The sequence below is a fragment of the Triticum urartu genome, chromosome 4A (assembly GCF_056163025.1).
Source record: "Triticum urartu cultivar PI428250 chromosome 4A, HENAU_Tu73, whole genome shotgun sequence".
NCBI lineage: Eukaryota > Viridiplantae > Streptophyta > Magnoliopsida > Poales > Poaceae > Triticum > Triticum urartu.
In genome coordinates, this window is record NC_141876.1 from 589647498 (window position 1) to 589671241 (window position 23744).

Consider the following 23744-nt stretch of genomic DNA (forward strand, 5'->3'; position numbering starts at 1 on the left):
ACATAATCATTCTATGTATGAGTAGGTAATGCTTCGCTTGCGCCTGTATGCTGGAGTTCGTATCTTGTCTTATGTCCTGCTCAGACTACTCTCGGATTTAAAACTTCAGATTTTGGTTCGTTCTATGCATAATATCCTACCCAATTTTATCATATAATCATTTGGCTCGAGAGGTGAACTTTCCACAATAGATGAAGAAACTTCCTGTCACCAAATTATCTATGTTGCTGCTTAATTTTGGATCGGTAGATAGAATATATATTTTTTTCCTTCTTGTGCTGCCGTTCGCGTTTGTGTAGTACTTTGACCCTGAATGTACAGGGTCGAACAAATCTGATCTATTGGTTTACAGCAGGGTAGGTTAGGAATTGTGCACAAGTAGGATTGATCTTGTACTCGTTCCCAAACACACGTCCCTCGTCGACATGAGCAGCTTCCAAGCCGACATGGTGTTTTCGATCAAGGGCATCAGCTACTGGGCACACCTCCTGCGGGGCGTCACTTACTGCTTCTGCAACGCCCTCTTCAACGACGATGGTGACCACGACCCTGTGCTGAAATTTGGCTTCTTTTCCCTGCCTGGAGCGGATCAGCACCGCAGCAACAGCCGGGTGGCACAGCCGAAAGCCTACCACAACATGGGAGTCGTCCGGGACTCCACCATCAAGTTTATTTCCATTGATGGCGCCCTCCAACATGTCGACCTCAAGGACCGCACCATAACAATTTGGAGGTTGCTGGAGCAAGACATGGGCTGGAAGAAAGAGTATGAGCTCCGTGTCGAGACACTCTGGGGACTTGATGGATTCGGCGACCTCCCAAAGGACATAACCCCTTTGTACCCCCTTCTTAGCATAGAGGATCCTGACATTGTCTACTTCGCACTCGGTGAGTATCGCGAGAACCAAAGAAACCGGAAGTTTATCCCAACACAAGCACACTATTTGCTCGCCGTCAACCTGCAGGATAACAACATACATGCCTCCATATGTCTTGTGGACTATTTTGGCAGCTCTCATATCCCCATTCTTGTTTCTTGTGACTTTGGCCGGTATATCCATGCCGTGGGGCATGATCTCTATATCATGATGATGGAGACGATGAAACATATGTCTTTGGCTTCTTTAGACCCATTTTACTATGATGAAGGAGAGGCCGCAAAGAGGATGATCAATGACAGCGTCAGGAGCCCAGGCAGGCAGGGCAGTGGCTAGGGGCGTGGCCGGGAAGTCCCATGGACTGTAACACACTGTAGCAACAATGCTGCATGGGCCATGGTCTAGTCCTGGCTCCACCATTGAGGATGAGGGAGAGGCCATGGAGTTGGCAAGAGATCTTGCGGAAATGCATGGATGAGCTCGAGTACATATGAACCCAATTAGAAAAACACATTTCTAAATGCTAAAAAAACTGAAAAAAGGTTGCACGGGTACATCTCCATGATCTATGTGGGTGCATAAGTTTCACGGAAAGATAACTTTTTTGTAGACTGTGCAAAAAAGACAAGAAAAAAGCATGGAACACTATTTAGAAGCACTAAAATTTGTCTTGTTTGCGGAGACAAAACAAAAAGACATTTTTCACAAAACTTTGTGTTGCGCACGCATATTTGCGAACACGTGTGTGTGACATTTTGTTTTGAATTTTTTTAACATTTTAAAACACTTTTAAAATATATTTTTTAAAAGTGGGTTCATATGTACTAGGGTTCAAGTTCAGGACGTGCCGACTCAGAGATCTTGCAACTAGAAGATGGGCCGGTCCTTCCAGCAAGTTACTACTTGCAGCCATCTGCCTTAGAACTGTATACACAATGATCCATAAGATCCAACTGTCGTAGAACTCTTTTTGTTGTACCGATCGATGGAGCATATATGTGGAACTGGATTTGTTTCATCCGTTCTCTTTAATGTTTTGAGAAATTTATATCCATTTGTAAGTCTAGAATTTAAATATGAGGTGGATTTTCCTAGCATAGATAAAATATAATCCTATATACTTAAAAATAGTTGATCCCCACTAATTTTACTTTTCTTAACATGCAAACTATATATGCCACACCATGCCACCATGCATGGAAAATACCCATCCAACATGCACCATGCATGTTACTCGTATCCTATATACCTAAATAGACGAGCCTCGCTACTTATTTATCTTAACATGGAGGCATAGACATGATGCTTCCTCGTTCCATCGCACAATAAACATTCTTCTAGACTCTTGCAATTAGCTCTGATCTTTTAGGATGTACTGTATCTCTTTACATATGGCAACTTTAATTTTTATATCACGGAAGCATTCTGAGTTTCTGACTGATGCATGGAAGCATATTGTTTACTTCATCTTATCATGTGATCACGAATGCTTCCAACCAATGCTTCCGATAATAACTCAAGGTTCAGATTTGACTCCCTATAATCACGTAAGTTTCCATGTTTAAAATTGACTCCTAATAATGCATGCTTCTTTGCTTCCTATATTGTTTTCTCTATATACAAGAATCATGCTTCGATAAGTGTCGTATATGCTTCCTTGTTTTTGCATGCAGTTACATCCCATTTTCTTGCTTCGTTCATAATTTAGCGAAGCTTCGTAGTTAATTATTTTGTGCTTCGGCATTCACCAAAAACTAAAAATAAATAGAACATGTTTCTTTCATCCGAACTTCAACAGTAGAGCAATACATGTGCACATACGCGTGTTATTTGCTTCTTATATGTATCAATAATGCTTCAAAGAGCATCATTGCGGAGGTAGTCGTCGATCAGAGGGAAGGGAGGGTGAACCACTGGAGGTGCTGAGGGAGCTTATGGTGTGGTGGAGGAAGAACACAGTGCTGGCTTTCCATCGCGTTCCTTGCCGGCCGTTGATCAACGAAATCGCTGAGAAGACGACCAAGCAGGACGATGCCGCCAACTACAACGAGGAGACGGAGTCCAGCCGAACGCATGGCAACTGACCAGCTTGGTGCTCGTGGTTTTTTTAATTGTTTTGAGGAGAAACATACGGAGAATGCTGGATGACATGCTCAGCTTTTGGGCTATATATCATGGGCTGGGCTGGGTGCGAAATAAACGGGTGAGGTGCGGAGTCAGTTTTTATTCCTTCTCTCTAAAACGAAGTGGCAGGGCTTCACCTTCACGTATCCCTCCCGGTTTGCCTAAAAGAAACGTATCCCTGCCGATGGAATTGCGATCGGGGCGCCGCCTCCGGCGCTCGCCGCCGCATGGACCTCATCCCCGGAACACGGATCTCATCAGCTCCCTCCCGGACGAGATGCTTCTCCTGATCCTCACACGCCTACGCTGTGTCCGCACCGCCGTGCAGACCGGCCTCCTCTCTCGCCGGTGGCGCGGCCTCTGGACCGGTCTCGCAGATCTCACCTTCCGCAATCTCGAGCCCGCGAGGATTGAAGCTATACTCACCACCCAATTCGCTGCTTCGACGATGGCGATGTCCACCCTAGACATCTGCCTTGAAACGAGATACACTGCCGACCTTGCCAGCTCGTTGTTGCGCGCCGCCGCACGGGTCGCGCCGAGGGTGCTCGTCTTCACCTCTTCGGTCAACAGGTGTGAGTGGGGAGCCATCAACCTACCCTGTTTCCACTGCACCACCTCGATGGAGCTGGAATCGCGGGTCTTCAGTATCGATGTCGCGCCGCCGTTTGCTGGCGAGTTCACCTCGCTGGAGAGATTATCCCTCACCGGTTACATCATACATCTTGGCGTATTGCTCAGCCGCTGCCCCCGCCTGCGCGTGCTCAGCCTCAACTCTCCCGGCAAATATGACATGTCCATCACTGGAGATATTGACGTGACGGCCTTGGCAACTTGCTCAGCCTCTGCCAGTGTCTGCGACTGCGTGTGCTCAGCGTGACCTACCCCAACTCACAAGAGCTCACACTGCCGCCGGCAGGCGAGTTTCGGGCACTCGAGAAATTGTTCCTCTCTGGCAACATCGCCGACCCTGGCACATTGCTTAACCGATGCCCATGCCTACCCGTGCTTAGTGTCAACTTCCATGGGATGGCGCTCGGTTCGCTCGAGGCGGCACTCGCCACACTTGTAGACATGGCCCCAGTTGGCCTCACATTGTCCCTCCTCGGCATCAGCATTCCATGGAGAGACTGCATTGATGATGATGCTTGCTTCACCTCTCTTCTCTGCACCGCAGCGAGGCTGTCGCCGCAAGAGCTCGTCGTCGTCGACAACTTTGAGGGATGCAATTTCAATATGAGGTATGGTGCAGGCAGACACATTAATGCGGACGTGCCCTGCTTTCGCCATGCCACGTCGATCGAGATGAATTTGCAAAAGGTATGCTCCACATCGCTGTCGATGGACGAGTTCCCGGTGCTTGAGAGGCTAATCCTACTAGGGTGCTGCAGTACCATCGATGTTGGCACCTTGGTCACCAGCTGCCCACGCCTACGGGTTCTACGGCTAAAGTAGCTAGAGGCAACATCACATAATCATTCTATGTATGAGTAGGTAATGCTTCGATTGCGCCTGTATGCTGGAGTTCGTATCTTGTCTTATGTCCTGCTCAGACTACTCTCGGATTTAAAACTTCAGATTTTGGTTCGTTCTATGCATAATATCCTACCAATTTTATCATATAATCATTTGGCTCGAGAGGTGAACTTTCCACAATAGATGAAGAAACTTTCCTGTCACCAAAGTATCTATGTTGCTGCTTAATTTTGGATCGGTAGATAGAATATATATTTTTTTCCTTCTTGTGCTGCCGTTCGCGTTTGTGTAGTACTTTGACCCTGAATGTACAGGGTCGAACAAATCTGATCTATTGGTTTACAGCAGGGTAGGTTAGGAATTGTGCACAAGTAGGATTGATCTTGTACTCGTTCCCAAACACACGTCCCTCGTCGACATGAGCAGCTTCCAAGCCGACATGGTGTTTTCGGTCAAGGGCATCAGCTACTGGGCACACCTCCTGCGGGGCGTCACTTACTGCCTCTGCGAGGCCCTCTTGAACGACGATGGTGACCACGACCCCGTGCTGAAGTTTGGCTTCTTTTCCCTGCCTGGAGCGGAGGGTATTTGACAAAAAGCTACCATATTAGGGGTTGCCGTCCCACAGAACTACCACATTTAAAAAAGTGACTGATAACTACCAAAAAAATTTAATTTTGTGACTAAAAACTATCACTTTTGAAAAATGGTCAGTTTAGACAATTTAAACACGTTTATGACATGCGGGACCCATCTATCAAGGCTGACGTGGCGGCAAAGTCAACTCTGTTCATTTTGACCGTTGAGCTGACCGTTATGACAGGTGGGCCCACACGTCATTCTTCTTCTTCCTCTCTCTATCTCGCTGCCGTTCGTCTCGCCGCTGTGGCCGCGGCCCTACGGCTGCTCTCCTGCTCCTAGGCGCCATCGCTACCGCCGTTGTCCCCACTGTTGCCCTCTGCTCCCGCGCCGGCGAGCCCCTGGCCTCCCCTGCCTGCTGCCGCGGAGCTCCTGCCCCGCGCCCCCTGCTGGCTTGCTGCCGTTGCGGCTTGCCGGCCCGGCCGCCGCAAACCGCCCGCGCTGCCCGCCGGCCTGCGTCCCCCGCCGCAGCCCCGCTGCTACTTGGCTCCCGCCTCTGCCGCCGCCGTGCGAACCCTCCCCGACCCGCGCTCAGGACTCGCCCCGCCTCCTCCTCCCAGTGCCGCACCGCCCCCTGCAGCCCACACACGGTCGCGCTCGGCGGTCGGCCAGGCCCGCATCTACCATCGAGTAGTAGCTCGCGACACCGACAGCCGGCTCCGGCGACGAGCTCGTCCGCAGGGACCCAATTGCTTTTACTAAAAAACTGAAAAGGACTTGATTGCTTTTTTATAAAACTTGCAAGGATCTAATTGCTTTTTTAAAAGTTATAGGGACCCGGTTGTTTTTATTTTTTTAAAGGGACCGACGTATGGGCCCCACCTGTCATGACGGTCAGCTTAACGGTCAAAATAAACGGAGTTGACTTTGCCGCCACATCAGCCCTGACAGGTGGGTCCCGCATGTCATAAACGTGCTTAAATCATCTAAACTGACCATTTTTCAAAAGTGGTAGTTTTTAGTCACAAAATTAGAAATTTTTGTTAGTTATCAGTCACTTTTTTAAATGTGGTAGTTCTGTGGGACGATAACCCCTAATATGGTAGTTTTTTATCAAATACTCTGGAGCGGATCACCACCGCAGCAACAGCCAGGTGGCACAGCCGAAAGCCTACCACAACATGGGAGTCGTCCGGGACTCCACCATCAAGTTTATTTCCATTGATGGCGCCCTCCAACATGTCGACCTCAAGGACCGCACCATAACAATTTGGAGGTTGCTGGAGCAAGACATGGGCTGGAAGAAAGAGTATGAGCTCCGTGTCGAGACACTCTGGGGACTTGATGGATTTGCTCGCTGTCAACCTGCTGGATAACACCATACAGGCCTCCATATGTCTTGTGGACTATTTTGGCAGCTCTGGTATCCCCATCCCCAATCTTGTTTCTTGTGATTTTGGTCGGTATATCGGGCATGATCTCTATTTCATGATGATGGGAGACGACAAAGCAAATTTCTTTGGCTTCTTTAGACCCATTTGACTATTATGAAGGAGAGGTTGCAAATAGGATGAGCAACGGCGGCGTCAGGGGCCAGGCAGGCAGGGCAGTGGCTAGGGGCGTTGCCAGGAAGCCCCATGGACTGTCTCACACTATAGCAACAATGTTGCATGGGCTGTGGTCTATTCCTGGCTCCACCATTGAGGATGAGGGAGAGGCCATGGAGTAGGCAAGAGATCTTGGGGAAGTGCATGGATGAAACCCGTGTACATATGAACCTACTTCGGGAAACACATTTATAAATGCCAAAAAAATCTGAAAAAAAGATTGCACGGGTACATCTCCATGTTCTATGTGCACGCATAAAGTTTGATGGAAAAATAATTTTTTATGGCATGTGCCAAAAAGACAAAAAAAATGTCGTGAAACGCTATTTAGAAGCACTGTTGTCTTTTTTTGCGAAGACAAAACAAAAAGATATTTTTTCACAAAACTTTATGCCGCACACAAATATTTGGGAACATGTATGTGTGACACTTTGTTTTGAATTTTTTAACATTTTAAAACACGTCTAAAATGTTTTTTTTTGAAAGTGGGTTCATATGTATGGACGTGCCGACTCAAGGATCTTGAAACTAGAAGATGGGCCGGTCCTTCCAGCAAGTTACTACTTGCAGCCATCTGCCTTAGAACTTCATACTACATAATAATCCATAAGATCCAACTGTCGTGGAACCATGTCCTATCATCACGTAAGATGGAGTAGTTTCAATGGTGAACATCACTATGTTGATCATATCTACTATATGATTCACGCTCGACCTTTCGGTCTCCGTGTTCCGAGGCCATATCTGCATATGCTAGGCTCGTCAAGTTTAACCTGAGTATTCTGCGTGTGCAAAACTGGCTTGCACCCGTTGTAGATGGACGTAGAGCTTATCACACCTGATCATCACGTGGTGTCTGGGCACGACGAACTTTGGCAACGGTGCATACTTAGGGAAAACACTTTTATCTTGAAATTTAGTGAGAGATCATCTTATAATGCTACCGTCAATCAAAGCAAGATAAGATGCATAAAAGATAAACATCACATGCAATCAATATAAGTGATATGATATGGCCATCATCATCTTGTGCTTGTGATCTCCATCTCCGAAGCATCGTCATGATCACCATTGTCACCGGCGCGACACCTTGATCTCCATCGTAGCATCATTGTCGTCTCGCCAATCTTATGCTTCTACGACTATCGCTACCGCTTAGTGATAAAGTAAAGCATTACAGGGTGATTGCATTGCATACAATAAAGCGACAACCATATGGCTCCTGCCAGTTGCCGATAACTTGGTTATAAAACATGATCATCTCATACAATAAAATTTAGCATCATGCCTTGACCATATCACATCACAACATGCCCTGCAAAAACAAGTTAGACGTCCTCTACTTTGTTTGTTGCAAGTTTTACGTGGCTGCTACGGGCTTAGCAAGAACCAATCTTACCTACGCATCAAAAACCACAACGATAGTTTGTCAAGTTGGTGTTGTTTTAACCTTCGCAAGGACCGGGCGTAGCCACACTCGGTTCAACTAAAGTTGGAGAAACTGACACCCGCCAGCCACCTGTGTGCAAACCACGTCGGTAGAACCAGTATCGCGTAAGCGTACGCGTAATGTCGGTCCGGGCCGCTTCATCCAACAATACCGCCGAACCAAAGTATGACATGCTGGTAAGCAGTATGACTTATATCGCCCACAACTCACTTGTGTTCTAATCGTGCATATAACATCAACACATAAAACCTAGGCTTGGATGCCACTGTTGGGGAACGTAGTAATTTCAAAAAAATTCCTACGCACATGCAAGATCATGGTGATGCACAGCAACGAGAGGGAGAGTGTTGTCTACGTACCCTCGTAGACCGGAAGCTAAAGCGTTAGCACAACGCGGTTGATGTAGTCGTATGTCTTCACGGCCCGACCGATCAAGCATCTAAACTACGGCACCTCCGAGTTCTAGCACACGTTCAGCTCGATGACGATCCCCGGACTCCGATCCAGCAAAGTGTCGGGGATGAGTTCCGTCAGCACGACGGCGTGGTGACGATCTTGATGTTCTACCGTCGCAGGGCTTCGCCTAAGCACCGCTACAATATTATCGAGGATTATGGTGGAGGGGGGCACCGCACATGGCTAAGAGATCGATGATCAATTTTTGTGTCTCTAGGGTGCCCCCCTGCCCCCGTATATAAAGGAGTGGAGGAGGGTGGCGCGCCCAAGGGGGGGAGTCCAACTCACACCGGGAGTAGGACTCCCCTTTTTCCTATTAGGAGTAGGAGAAGGAAGGAAGAGGAAGGAGGGAGGAAGGAAAGGGGGGGCCGGCCCCCTCCCAATTCGGATTGGGATTGGGGGGCGCCCCCTCCCTTGCTCCTTTCCCCTCCTTTCCACTAAGGCCCAATAAGGCCCATATACCTCCCGGGGGGTTCCGATAACCTCCCGGTGATCCGGTATTGTCCCAATCTTACCCGGAACCTTTCCGGTGTCCAAATATAGTCGTCCAATATATCGATCTTTATGTCTCGACCATTTCGAGACTCCTCGTCAAGTCTGTGATCACATCCGGGACTCCGAACAACCTTCGGTACATCAAAACTCATAAACTCATAATATAACTGTCATCGAAACCTTAAGCGTGCGGACCCTACGGGTTCGAGAACAATGTAGACATGACCGAGACACGTCTCCGGTCAATAACCAATAGCGGAACCTGGATGCTCATATTGGCTCCCACATATTCTACGAAGATCTTTATCGGTCAGACCGCATAACAACATACGTTGTTCCCTTTGTCATCGGTATGTTACTTGCCCGAGATTCGATCGTCGGTATCTCAATACCTAGTTCAATCTCGTTACCGGCAAGTCTCTTTACTCGTTCCGTAATACATCATCCTGCAACTAACTCATTAGTTGCAATGCTTGCAAGGCTTAAGTGATGTGCATTACCGAGAGGGCCTAGAGATACCTCTCCGACAATCGGAGTGACAAATCCTAATCTCGAAATACGCCAACCTAACAAGTACCTTCGGAGACACCTGTAGAGCACATTTATAATCACCCAGTTACGTTGTGACGTTTGGTGGCACACAAAGTGTTCCTCCGGTAAACGGGAGTTGCATAATCTCATAGTCATAGGAACATGTATAAGTCATGAAGAAAGCAATAGCAACAAACTAAACGATCAAGTGCTATGCTAACGGAATGGGTCAAGTCAATCACATCATTATCTAATGATGTGACCCCGTTAATCAAATGACAACTCATGTCTATGGCTAGGAAACTTAACCATCTTTTATTCAACGAGCTAGTCAAGTAGAGGCATACTAGTGACACTCTGTTTGTCTATGTATTCACACATGTATTATATTTCCGGTTAATACAATTCTAGCATGAATAATAAACATTTATCATGAAATAAGGAAATAAATAATAACTTTATTATTGCCTCTAGGGCATATTTCCTTCAGTCTCCCACTTGCACTAGAGTCAATAATCTAGTTCACATCGCCATGTGATTTAATATCAATAGTTCACATCACCATGTGATTAACACCCATAGTTCACATCATCATGTGACCAACACCCAATGGGTTTACTAGATTAAATAATCTAGTTCACATCGCTATGTGATTGACGCCCAAAGAGTACTAAGGTGTGATCATGTTTTGCTTGTGAGAGAAGTTTAGTCAACGGGTCTGCCACATTCAGATCCGTAAGTATTTTGCAAATTTCTATGTCAGCAATGCTCTGCATGGAGCTATTCTAGCTAATTGCTCCCACTTTCAATATGTATCTAGATTGAGACTTAGAGTCATCTGGATCAGTGTCAAAACTTGCATCGACGTAACCCTTTACAACGAACCTTTTGTCACCTCCATAATCGAGAAACATATCCTTATTCCACTGAGGATAATTTTGACCAATGTCCAGTGATCTACTCCTAGATCACTATTGTACTCCCTTGCCAAACTCAGGGCAGGGTATACAATAGGTCGGGTACACAGCATGGCATACTTTATAGAACCTATGGCTAAGGCATAGGGAATGACTTTCATTCTCTCTCTATCTTCTGTCGTGGTCGGGTTTTGAGTCTTACTCAACTTCACACCTTGTAACACAGGCAAGAACTTTCTTCTTTGACTGTTCCATTTTGAACTACTTCAAAATCTTGTCAAGGTATGTACTCATTGAAAAACTTATCAAGTATCTTGATCTATCTCTATAGATCTTGATGCTCAATATGTAAGCAGCTTCACCGAGGTCTTTCTTTGAAAAACTCCTTTCAAATATTCCTTTATGCTTTGCAGAATAATTCTACATTATCTCCGATCAACAATATGTCTTTCACATATACTTATCAGAAATGTTGTAGTGCTCCCACTCACTTTCTTGTAAATACATGCTTCACCGCAAGTCTGTATAAAACTATATGCTTTGATCAACTTATCAAAGCGTATATTCCAACTCCAAGATGCTTGCATCAGTCCATAGATGGATCGCTGGAGCTTGCATATTTTGTTAGTACCTTTAGGATTGACAAAACCTTCTGGTTGCATCATATACAACTCTTCTTTAATAAATCCATTAAGGAATGCAGTTTTGTTTATCAATTTGCCAGATTTCATAAAATGCGGCAATTGCTAACATGATTCGGACAGACTTAAGCATAGATACGAGTGAGAAAATCTCATCGTAGTCAACACCTTGAACTTGTCGAAAAACTTTTTGCGATAATTCTATCTTTGTAGATAGTAACACTACTATCAGTGTCCGTCTTCCTCTTGAAGATCCATTTAATCTCATTGGCTCGCCGATCAATGGGCAAGTCAATCAAAGTCCATACTTTGTTCTCATACATGGATCTCATCTCAGATTTCATGGCCTCAAGCCATTTCACGGAATCTGGGCTCATCATCGCTTCCTCATAGTTCATAGGCTCGTCATGGTCAAGTAACATGACCTCCAGAACAGGATTACCGTACCACTCTGGTGCGGATCTCACTCTGGTTTACCTACGAGGTTCGGTAGTAACTTGATCTGAAGTTACATGATCATCATCATTAGCTTCCTCACTAATTGGTGTAGTAGTCACAGGAACAGATTTCTATGATGAACTACTTTCCAATAAGAGAGCAGGTACAGTTACCTCATCAAGTTCTACTTTCCTCCCACTCACTTCTTTTGAGAGAAACTCCTTCTCTAGAAAGGATCCATTCTCAGCAATGAATATCTTGCCTTCGGATCTGTGATAGAAGGTGTACCCAACATATTCTTTTTGAGTATCCTATGAAGATGCACTTCTCCGATTTGGGTTTGAGCTTATCAGGTTGAAACTTTTTCACATAAGCATTGCAACCTCAAACTTTAAGAAACGACAGCTCAGATTTCTCGCCAAACCACAGTTCATACGGTGTCGTCTCAACGGATTTAGATGGTGCCCTTTTTAACGTGAATGTAGCTGTCTCTAATGCATAACCCCAAAACGACAGTGGTAGATCGGTAAGAGACATCATAGATCGCACTATATCTAATAAAGTACGGTTATGACGTTCGGACACACCATTACACTGTGGTATTCCAGGTGGCGTGAGTAGTGAAACTATTTCACATTGTTTTAACTGAAAGCCAAACTCGTAACTCAAATATTTTACTTCTGCAATCATATCGTAGAGACTTTTATTTTTGTTACGATGATTCTCCACTTCACTCTGAAATTCTTCGAACTTTTCAAATGTTTCAGACTTGTGTTTCATCAAGTAGATATACTCATATCTGCTCAAATCATCTGTGAAGATCAGAAAATAATGATACCTGTCGCGAGCCTCAATATTCATTGGACCACATACATCAGTATGTATGATTTCCAACAAATCTGTTGCTTGCTCCATTGTTCCGGAGAACGGAGTCTTAGTCATCTTGCCTATGAGGCATGGTTTGCAAGCATCAACTGATTCATAATCAAGTGATTCCAAAAGCCCATCAGCATGGATTTTCTTCATGCGTTTTACACCAATATGACCTAAACGACAGTGCCACAAATAAGTTGCACTATCATTATTAACTTTGCATTTTTTGGCTTCAATATTATGAATATGTGTATCACCACAATCGAGATCCAACAAACCATTTTCATTGGGTGTATGACCATAGAAGGTTTTATTCATGTAAACAGAACAACAATTATTCTCTAACTTACATGAATAACCGTATTGCAATAAATATGATCCAATTATATTTATGCTTAACGCAAACACCAAATAACACTTATTTAGGTTCAACATTAATTCCGAAAGTATAGGGAGTGTGCGATGATGATCATATCAATATTGGAACCACTTCCAACACACATCGTCACTTCACCCTTAACTAGTCTCTGTTCATTCTGCAACTCCCGTTTCGAGTTACTACTCTTAGCAACTGAACTAGTATCAAATATTGAAGGGTTGCTATAAACACTAGTAAAGTACACATCAATAACATGTATATCAAATATACCTATGTTCACTTTGGCATCCTTCTTATCCGTCAATTACTTGGGGTAGTTCCGCTTCCAGTGACCAGTCCCTTTGCAGTACAAGCACTCAGTTTCAGGCTTAGGTCCAGACTTGGGTTTTTTTACTTGAGCAGCAACTTGCTTGCCGTTCTTCTTGAAGTTCCTCTTTCTTCCCTTTGTCCCTTTACTTTAAACTAGTGGTTTTGTTTACCATCAACACTTGATGCTTTTCTTGATTTCTACCTTCGTTGATTTCAGCATCACGAAGAGCTTGGAATCGTTTCCGTTATCCCTTGCATATTATAGTTCATCACGAAGTTCTACTAACTTGGTGATGGTGACTAGAGAATTCTGTCAATCACTATTTTATCTGGAAGATTAACTCCCACTTGATTCAAGCGATTGTAGTACCCAGACAATCTGAGCACATGCTCACTGCTTGAGCTATTCTCCTCCATCTTTTAGCTATAGAACTTGTTGGAGACTTCATATCTCTCAACTCGGGTATTTGCTTGAAATATTAGCTTCAACTCCTGGAACATCTCATATGGTCCATGACGTTCAAAACATCTTTGAAGTCCCGATTCTAAGACATTTAAGCATGGTGCACTAAACTATCAAGTAGTCATCATATTGAGCTAGCCAAATGTTCATAACATCTGCATCTGCTCCTGCAATAGGTTTGTCACCTAGCGGTGCATCAAAGACATAATTCTTCTGTGCAACAATGAGAATAAACCTCAGATCACGGATCCAATCCGCATCATTGCTACTAACATCTTTCAACTTAGTTTTCTCTAGGAATATATCAAAAATAAAACATGGGAGCTAAACGCGAGCTATTGATCTACAACATAGATATGATAATACTACCAGGACTAAGTTCATGATAAATTAAAGTTCAATTAATCATATTACTTAAGAACTCCCACTTAGATAGACATCCCTCTAATCCTCTTAGTGATCACGTGATCCAAATCAACTAAACCATGTCCTATCATCACGTAAGATGGAGTAGTTTCAATGGTGAACATCACTATGTTGATCATATCTACTATATGATTCACGCTCGACCTTTCGGTCTCCGTGTTCCGAGGCCATATCTGCATATGCTAGGCTCGTCAAGTTTAACCTGAGTATTCTGCGTGTGCAAAACTGGCTTGCACCCGTTGTAGATGGACGTAGAGCTTATCACACCTGATCATCACGTGGTGTCTGGGCACGACGAACTTTGGCAACGGTGCATACTTAGGGAAAACACTTTTATCTTGAAATTTAGTGAGAGATCATCTTATAATGCTACCGTCAATCAAAGCAAGATAAGATGCATAAAAGATAAACATCACATGCAATCAATATAAGTGATATGATATGGCCATCATCATCTTGTGCTTGTGATCTCCATCTCCGAAGCATCGTCATGATCACCATTGTCACCGGCGCGACACCTTGATCTCCATCGTAGCATCATTGTCGTCTCGCCAATCTTATGCTTCTACGACTATCGCTACCGCTTAGTGATAAAGTAAAGCATTACAGGGTGATTGCATTGCATACAATAAAGCGACAACCATATGGCTCCTGCCAGTTGCCGATAACTTGGTTATAAAACATGATCATCTCATACAATAAAATTTAGCATCATGCCTTGACCATATCACATCACAACATGCCCTGCAAAAACAAGTTAGACGTCCTCTACTTTGTTTGTTGCAAGTTTTACGTGGCTGCTACGGGCTTAGCAAGAACCAATCTTACCTACGCATCAAAAACCACAACGATAGTTTGTCAAGTTGGTGTTGTTTTAACCTTCGCAAGGACCAGGCGTAGCCACACTCGGTTCAACTAAAGTTGGAGAAACTGACACCCGCCAGCCACCTGTGTGCAAACCACGTCGGTAGAACCAGTATCGCGTAAGCGTACGCGTAATGTCGGTCCGGGCCGCTTCATCCAACAATACCGCCGAACCAAAGTATGACATGCTGGTAAGCAGTATGACTTATATCGCCCACAACTCACTTGTGTTCTAATCGTGCATATAACATCAACACATAAAACCTAGGCTTGGATGCCACTGTTGGGGAACGTAGTAATTTCAAAAAAATTCCTACGCACATGCAAGATCATGGTGATGCACAGCAACGAGAGGGAGAGTGTTGTCTACGTACCCTCGTAGACCGGAAGCTAAAGCGTTAGCACAACGCGGTTGATGTAGTCGTATGTCTTCACGGCCCGACCGATCAAGCATCTAAACTACGGCACCTCCGAGTTCTAGCACACGTTCAGCTCGATGACGATCCCCGGACTCCGATCCAGCAAAGTGTCGGGGATGAGTTCCGTCAGCACGACGGCGTGGTGACGATCTTGATGTTCTACCGTCGCAGGGCTTCGCCTAAGCACCGCTACAATATTATCGAGGATTATGGTGGAGGGGGGCACCGCACATGGCTAAGAGATCGATGATCAATTTTTGTGTCTCTGGGGTGCCCCCCTGCCCCCGTATATAAAGGAGTGGAGGAGGGTGGCGCGCCCAAGGGGGGGAGTCCAACTCCCACCGGGAGTAGGACTCCCCTTTTTCCTATTAGGAGTAGGAGAAGGAAGGAAGAGGAAGGAGGGAGGAAGGAAAGGGGGGGCCGGCCCCCTCCCAATTCGGATTGGGATTGGGGGGCGCCCCCTCCCTTGCTCCTTTCCCCTCCTTTCCACTAAGGCCCAATAAGGCCCATATACCTCCCGGGGGGTTCCGATAACCTCCCGGTGATCCGGTATTGTCCCAATCTTACCCGGAACCTTTCCGGTGTCCAAATATAGTCGTCCAATATATCGATCTTTATGTCTCGACCATTTCGAGACTCCTCGTCAAGTCTGTGATCACATCCGGGACTCCGAACAACCTTCGGTACATCAAAACTCATAAACTCATAATATAACTGTCATCGAAACCTTAAGCGTGCGGACCCTACGGGTTCGAGAACAATGTAGACATGACCGAGACACGTCTCCGGTCAATAACCAATAGCGGAACCTGGATGCTCATATTGGCTCCCACATATTCTACGAAGATCTTTATCGGTCAGACCGCATAACAACATACGTTGTTCCCTTTGTCATCGGTATGTTACTTGCCCGAGATTCGATCGTCGGTATCTCAATACCTAGTTCAATCTCGTTACCGGCAAGTCTCTTTACTCGTTCCGTAATACATCATCCTGCAACTAACTCATTAGTTGCAATGCTTGCAAGGCTTAAGTGATGTGCATTACCGAGAGGGCCCAGAGATACCTCTCCGACAATCGGAGTGACAAATCCTAATCTCGAAATACGCCAACCTAACAAGTACCTTCGGAGACACCTGTAGAGCACATTTATAATCACCCAGTTACGTTGTGACGTTTGGTGGCACACAAAGTGTTCCTCCGGTAAACGGGAGTTGCATAATCTCATAGTCATAGGAACATGTATAAGTCATGAAGAAAGCAATAGCAACAAACTAAACGATCAAGTGCTATGCTAACGGAATGGGTCAAGTCAATCACATCATTATCTAATGATGTGACCCCGTTAATCAAATGACAACTCATGTCTATGGCTAGGAAACTTAACCATCTTTTATTCAACGAGCTAGTCAAGTAGAGGCATACTAGTGACACTCTGTTTGTCTATGTATTCACACATGTATTATATTTCCGGTTAATACAATTCTAGCATGAATAATAAACATTTATCATGAAATAAGGAAATAAATAATAACTTTATTATTGCCTCTAGGGCATATTTCCTTCACTGAGGACCTTTGCAACACCTAGCTTGTTGCGCTCAGGGGCTTTGGAACACCTAGCTTGTTGCAAAGGTCTGCTGAGACAGTACCACTGCCCCGCCATGGCCGGAGCGCCACGGTCATGGAGCGCCACCGGCCGCCGGAGTCGCCGCGCCTCCTCTGACCCAGCACCTCAAACATCTGCCTCTATTCCTGCACAATGGCGACGAGCTCTCACACCGGGCACTGCACGACGACGACGAGCTCTCATACCAGGCACTCCTCTGGCAATTTCTGCAACTAAAGCTATGTTTCTGAAATATGCGTCGTGTTGCAATACTTGGCCTCGTACGCTCTAACGCCGGAACTCCTCCGACACTTCCTGCAACCGTGGTTACATTTCCAAAACAAGAGCCCTGTTGCAGAAGAAAAAATCTTCACCGTCGAACCATTTTTTTCTTTCTGAAACAAGACCTCTGTTGCAGAAACCTTCTGAAAGTAGACTCTGGCTGTGTTTGATAGTAGAGTGCTAAAAAAGCCCAAAGTATTAAAAACTACAGTATTTTAGCGTGAAGCTATAAGATACCACAGTTTTCAGATATCACGATATTTTAGAGTATTGAGAATACTTTAAGCTGTTTGGCTAATGTTGTATATCAACGTAATTAGCTAGCTAGCCATTTTCTCTTAGCTACCCAGCTTATCAAAGATGAAGAGAAAATCGAACTGCTGTGCACAGCGCTAGTTATGCTGAGGTGACTCGACGTGCCGCCGGCTGGCCCTCACCGCCGCACTCGCACAGAGAAAAGTAGGAGCGGAGGTGACTGAATTTTTCATTAGGCTGCAGAAGGCGGATCATTACGGCCGGTATTCTTGAGCTAGGTCTGCTCAGCGTACTCACCATTATTTATCTCTAGCAACGAGAGAGCAGCGGCTGCAGCTTGGGATTGAACAAGATAGAAAGATAGCGACCGGCTCGTTTTTCTCTCATGCTCAGTTTTTAAAGAAGAGGTCCTCTGTTGCTGAAAAAACTTCAGCATTGAACCATTTGTTTTCTTTCTGAAACAAGACCTCTGTTGCAGAAACCTTCTGAAACAATACGTTTGTTGAAAAAAAACTGTTTGCACGGGACTTTTGACCAGCATGAGCGCTCAATCAAATCGATCCGACTCACCATGCCACCATGCATGGAAAGTACCCATCCAACATGCACCATGCATGTTATTTGTATCCTATATACCTAAATACACAAGCCTAGCTACGTATTTATCTCAACATGGAAGCATATCATCTCATCATAACTATGCATGAAAAAGGTCCATCATTACATGTACTGATGTATGGAGAAATGTCCACTGCAACATGCAATTATGCATGAGAAAACGCATATTTCAAAAGAGTGAAAAAAATATGAAACTAAAATATTAACTTGTGAAACTGATTATTTGGAGATGATGGTAATTCATGTGTGTTTACGAATCAATATAGTCCTTGGATGATATCAATAATGCATGTCGGCAAGTATGAGACTTGTCTGTGAGATATTATGTTGTATGATATGTTTTAAATGGTCCCTGGTCGGATAGTGATGTGTGTTCATATCTTAGTATACTAGCATGCAACACATGGATGACTTTATCTCCACTAGTCACGGAGCATTTGATGCTAACCGGACTACATGGACCTGATTGGATCTGAGGTCATGTACGGGTGACCGGATCCGAGCTGGGATGGATGCCAGGTCAGATAGACTCAACAATGAGACGCAACGATAGGTCATCTGTGAGTCTCTAGTACAACATATGTTCTATGTCCTAAAACCTGAGTTGGCGCATGGACTTGAGGTGGTGACCCACCTGCTTTAGGCCGACCAAACGTTACTCTCCATAAATGGGTAGTTACCAAGGTTAGTTTCGGGCTTGTCCAGACTCATGCCGCGAGACATTGTCAAGCAGGATGGGATTTGCCCTCCGATCTAGAAGATATACTCTAGGTCCCTCGTGGACCTGGATAAGCATGGCCATGCCACAAGGATTATGAGATAATCCAGTTTTGAGGTCAACATCACTAGGACGAGAAAGTGGCATGGTACAATAAGGGTGACCGATTGGCCTTGAGCCCGACAACATATATCATGAGACAAAGGAAACAGAAGTGTGACACGGAGAACCCTAAAGTCTCGTCGCGCTGGCCAGGAGGCCGATAATAGTGTCGGAGAAGGCAGGGGATCGAAGATCTCCACGACGGAGAGCAAAGCACCGTCGGGAGGAGTAAAACCCTAACAGAGGGATAGGTATCGTTATGCTAAACTTGGGGTTGATATTTTTTTTCTAAATAATAAGTGCCACACGTGTGGCACGAAGTAACGCCGCCGTTACGTTTTTTACAACTAAAATTGTCATCCGAGGAAAAAAATCAAAAAACACTGAAACTTGCCATCCAAACAGAAAGTTGTTATGCTTTACCATTCTCGGGTAACTAAACTTACCAACACTTTAGGGCGGAATTGTTTCGTGCCAAACGTGTGGCATTTATTTTAAAAAAAACTTAGGGTTGGGTACCTTGTCCTATCCGAAGTGCCCGAGAGAAGAAAGATGGAAATATATTGCTTCATGGGCCGTGTCCGGGCTTGGAATCTGGGTTTGGCCGACGCGTACAAGAAGTTTCTTTTCTCCACACGCCTCCACGGAGTGGAGTTGTTCCCGTTCTCGATATCGTTTGTGATGGCCTCAGGCGCTCGCCGCCGCCGCCACCGCCACCGCCGAGCTCTCCCGATTTGTGGTCCAGAAGGAGATGACCGAATCAGCTCCCTCCCCGAAGACATGCTCATCCAGATCCTCTTGCGCCTGGGCAGCGCCCGCGACGCCGCGCGCACCGGTGTTCTCTCGCGCCGGTGGCGCGGCCTCTGGGCCCGTCTCCCCAATCTCACCTTCCGCGACGTCCCCATCAGCAAGATCGAAGCGGCGCTCGCCAGCGTCGCTCTCCCCGCAGCCGTTTCTCTTCTCGACATCCGTTTCCCGTCTTTTCCGTCGACGGAGTGGGGCAAGGCCGACGACATCCGCGCCAAGTCGCTGCTGCGCGCCGCCGCGCGCCTCTCACCGGAGGAGCTCGTCTTCGTCCTCCCGCAGCCTTCTCCTGTAAAACCAGACCTCCCCCTCGAAATCCCATGCCGTGCTTCCGCCGGGCCACATCGATCGAACTGGACATGCGTCACCTCCGCCTCAAGCCGCCGCTCACAGGCGAGCTCCCCGTGCTCGAGAGGTTGACCCTCTCCGGCAACATTGTCGACCTTGGCACCATACTCAGCCGCGCCACGCCTACGTGTGCTCAGCGTCACCTTTCGCGACGCCGATCCAGACTCGCTCATCGCGGCGCTCGCCTCCCTTGAAGCGGCTGCCGTGCTCGGCCTTGTCGTGTCTCTCCTCTGCCTCAACTACGTCACTATTCGTAGAAAGTACAAAATTGGCGCCGCTCGCTTCGCCTCCTTTCTCGGTGCCATGGCAGGATTCTCTCCCCAGGAGCTCGTCCTCACGGACGACAGTTACCATGAGTGCTATAATGTCGACCTGCCCAGCTTCCGTCGCACCACGGCGATCAAAATGAGCTTGAATTCCGTCCGCTTCACACTGCCACCGGCGGGCGAGTTCCCCGCACTCGAGAGGCTGTCCCTCGACGGTTGCACCGTAGCCGCCCTTGCCACATTGGTCGCCCGATGCCCCCGCTTGCGCGTTCTCAAGGCAACCAAGGATAATCATACACACAGCATTGTAGTCTACTCGACCTCGCTAGAGGAGCTTGACCTTGATGCTTATGGAGACACGGAATGCCGGAGCATTGACATTGGGACTCCGCTGCTTAAGCAACTGAAGCTGAAGGTCCTGGCCAACGCTGACCTAAACGTGCCCATCTCGGCACCAATGGTGGAGAAGGTCTTGTTGACACGCTTGTTTGCACAGTGGCCTCTTGTGTCTGATTTTTGGTTGCTCGAGAGGCTGAGGTTAGTGACGAGAGAGAGCTACAAATACAAAGATGGGGTGCTCAACAACAAGAACGACCAAGAAGGCGCATGTTCGAAGCCCTCTCGCATTCATGTCCTGATCTTGGACATATTTGTCCATGTATGTCTCTTGTCTGTCCTCTTTCTGAATCTACTAGATTTTTTGTTGCATCAGTTAATTCGACGATTGATGCCTAATAACTATGATGTCGTTTTGCAGAATCATTCTCATTCGGATGTAGCGCTGCTGAACTTTGCGCATGAGATGAACAAGCTTTCCGTTACCAACTTTTCTACATTGGAGCTAAATCTCAATACAGAGGGGCATGCTTTTGGAGCATTGATGTTACGTCTCCTTGGGATGCATCACATTCGTGTTGAAATATGAGATGGGCCTAGAGCTCATATGACAATTTCAGATTTAATCTCTAAGGGTCCATGTAGGTGGCATGACAAGGTGGTGGGAAGTTTAGTCCCACCCCGGAAGTGGAAGGAAAGTTGGAGTGGTTTATAAGGGATTCTCTCCCTCATGCTATTGGAGCTTGAGAAGAGATGAGGCCCTCGCGCATTCCGCCTCGTCCCGCCGCGCCGCGGGTTGTGGGATTGAGCCGAGCTCACTCCTATGCGCTTCTTTTTGCCGGTCAGGAATGGAGAGTCTTTGACAGGTAGGGCCACAGTCTGAGATGTCGGTAGAGTCTTTGACAGATAGGGCCACGATCTGAAACGTCGGATCATGGGCTACCGACTTGGATGTGGGTTCAGCCCACGTCTCTCCACGCGCGGCCGCACATATATATGTGGGGCACTGCCAACCCTAGCCGCCGCGAAAAACAAAACGCATCTCCATCTCCGCTTCCACGCCCACGTCGTTCCTCTGCTGCTGCTGCCGTCGGCGACTCCATCCCGTTCACCGCGTACACGGTTGACGGGAGAGCAGGCCTCCGAAACCCCGCCTCTCCGGATCCTGTACGGGAGAGGGGCGATTAGGTTTTTGGGTAGCGACTACGCGACTGCTCGCTTCTGTTCATCTACGTCCGCACCACCTTCGTCATCACCATGTCGACCGACGCCGACCGTGCCGCCGCTGAGAAGGCTGAGGCCGACAAGAAGGCCGCCGAGGATGCCGCGGCTGCTGTCACCGCAACCGCCACCGCGTGGCCGATTGGAGGGTATACATCGCTTATCCCTCTCGTGTTTCTTTCCGTTGTAGCAGTACTAGCGATATGCGTAGATGTTTCTACTATGTGCGTAGTACATGCTCTATTAGATCGTAATCAGTGTGTTATCAATGTTGTCCATGTCATGCTCATGATTTATTCATGGATTAATTTAATCAAAAAACTGCCTATTTACTTATCAATCCAAAAACCTAATTTGTGTAGGAGTTTTTTGAATTCTAGTTTTGCTGCTGCACTGAAACCGTCCCCGTTTACGGGGACGTACTTTAAGCGTTGGCAGACTAAAACCACCTTATGGCTCACGGCCATGAACGTGTTCTGGGTCGCCGGTGTGACTCCCACAGAAGCGATCGCTCCTGAACAGGAGAAGGCATTCAAGGAGGCCACTGTCGTGTTCCTCGGGGCAGTTCTGAGCGTGATTGGAGATAAGCTGGTTGACGCATATTTGCATGTGCGGTCTGCCAAGGACTTGTGGGAGGCGCTCGAATCTAAGTTTGGGGCTGCCGATGCAGGGAGCGAGATGTGTATTATAGAGCGGTTTCACTATTACAAGATGGTTGAAAACCGTCCTGTATTGGAGCAGGCTCATGAGATAATATGCATTGTTAAGTAGCTTGAGCTTCTTAAGTGCGAGTTACCGGGCAAGTTTGTCGCGGGCTGCATAATCGCTAAGCTCCCCAATTCCTGGAGGAACTTTGCCACCACTCTGAAACATCAGAGGCATGAATTCTCTGTGGAGGATGTCATTGGCCATCTGAGTGTTGAGCAGAATTCAAGGGCAAAGGACTTGCACGAAAAAGGGGTCGAAGGAACTTCTGTGGCCAATATGGTGCATCAGAAGAACTCCAATTCCCACAAGCCCAAGGGAAAGAACGTTGTCCAACAGAGTGCCGACTTTAAAAAGAAGGGTAAGAAGACCTTCAAGAAGAACAAGAAGGATGAGGGCTGCTTTACTTGTGGTTCGGTTGAACATTGGGCCAACAAGTGCCCAAACAAGTACAAGAAGCAAGGGCAGGATTTCAAGTCTGTCAATATGATTGTGAGTAATAATGAGAGTGGTGCATCTGGGTATGGTAATTTATTTGCTGTATTTTCAGTTTGGCCGTCCACCGATTGGTGGGTCGACACAGGTGCAGTGTTCATGTGTGTGCTGACATTTCATTGTTTTCTTCTTACCAGGCCACGGGTCACGGGTCCGTACTGATGGGGAATGGCGCGAGTGCTTCTGTTCTTGGTGTTGGTACGGTCGATCTGAAGTTTACTTCGGGAAGGATCGTGCAGCTGAAGAACGTGCAGCATGTCCCCGCCATCAAGAAGAACCTCGTTAGTGGCTCCCTTCTATGTAGAGAAGGATTTAAGTTGGTATTCGAGTCTAATAAATTAGTTGTTACGAAATATGGACTATTTGTTGGAAAGGGTTATGAATGCGGAGGCATGCTCCGCCTTTCTCTTGCAGACCTATGCAATAAAGCCATGAACAATATTCATTGGAGTGTTAATGAATCTGAAGTCTGGCATTCACGTCTTTGTCACATTAGTTTCGGCGTTATGACGCGGCTAGTAAAATCAAATTTAATCCCGAGTTTCACTTTAGCCAAAGGTTCTAAGTGCCATTCGTGTGTGCAATCTAAGCAACCTCGCAAGCCTCACAAGGCAGCAGAGGAGAGACACTTGGCGCCACTAGAACTCATACATCTGATCGT

The 23744-nt window shown here is 46.4% G+C and overlaps 2 protein-coding genes and 1 pseudogene across 2 annotated transcripts; all 3 read left to right on the plus strand.

The window, feature by feature from the left end:
- The first annotated feature begins 47 nt into the window (after positions 1 to 47).
- On the plus strand, positions 48 to 1214 carry LOC147976922 (uncharacterized). The gene is made up of 2 exons (XM_087521024.1): positions 48 to 55; positions 383 to 1214. Exons 1-2 carry the CDS (start codon positions 48 to 50, stop codon positions 1212 to 1214), a joined length of 840 nt encoding a protein of 279 aa, XP_087377150.1.
- A 1972-nt stretch (positions 1215 to 3186) lies between these two features.
- LOC147976923 (uncharacterized) lies at positions 3187 to 4457 on the plus strand (annotated as a pseudogene).
- Positions 4458 to 19688: 15231 nt separating this feature from the next.
- Positions 19689 to 21251, plus strand: LOC147976924 (uncharacterized). The gene is made up of 3 exons (XM_087521025.1): positions 19689 to 20127; positions 20224 to 20984; positions 21084 to 21251. Exons 1-3 carry the CDS (start codon positions 19689 to 19691, stop codon positions 21249 to 21251), a joined length of 1368 nt encoding a protein of 455 aa, XP_087377151.1.
- Positions 21252 to 23744: the final 2493 nt, after the last annotated feature.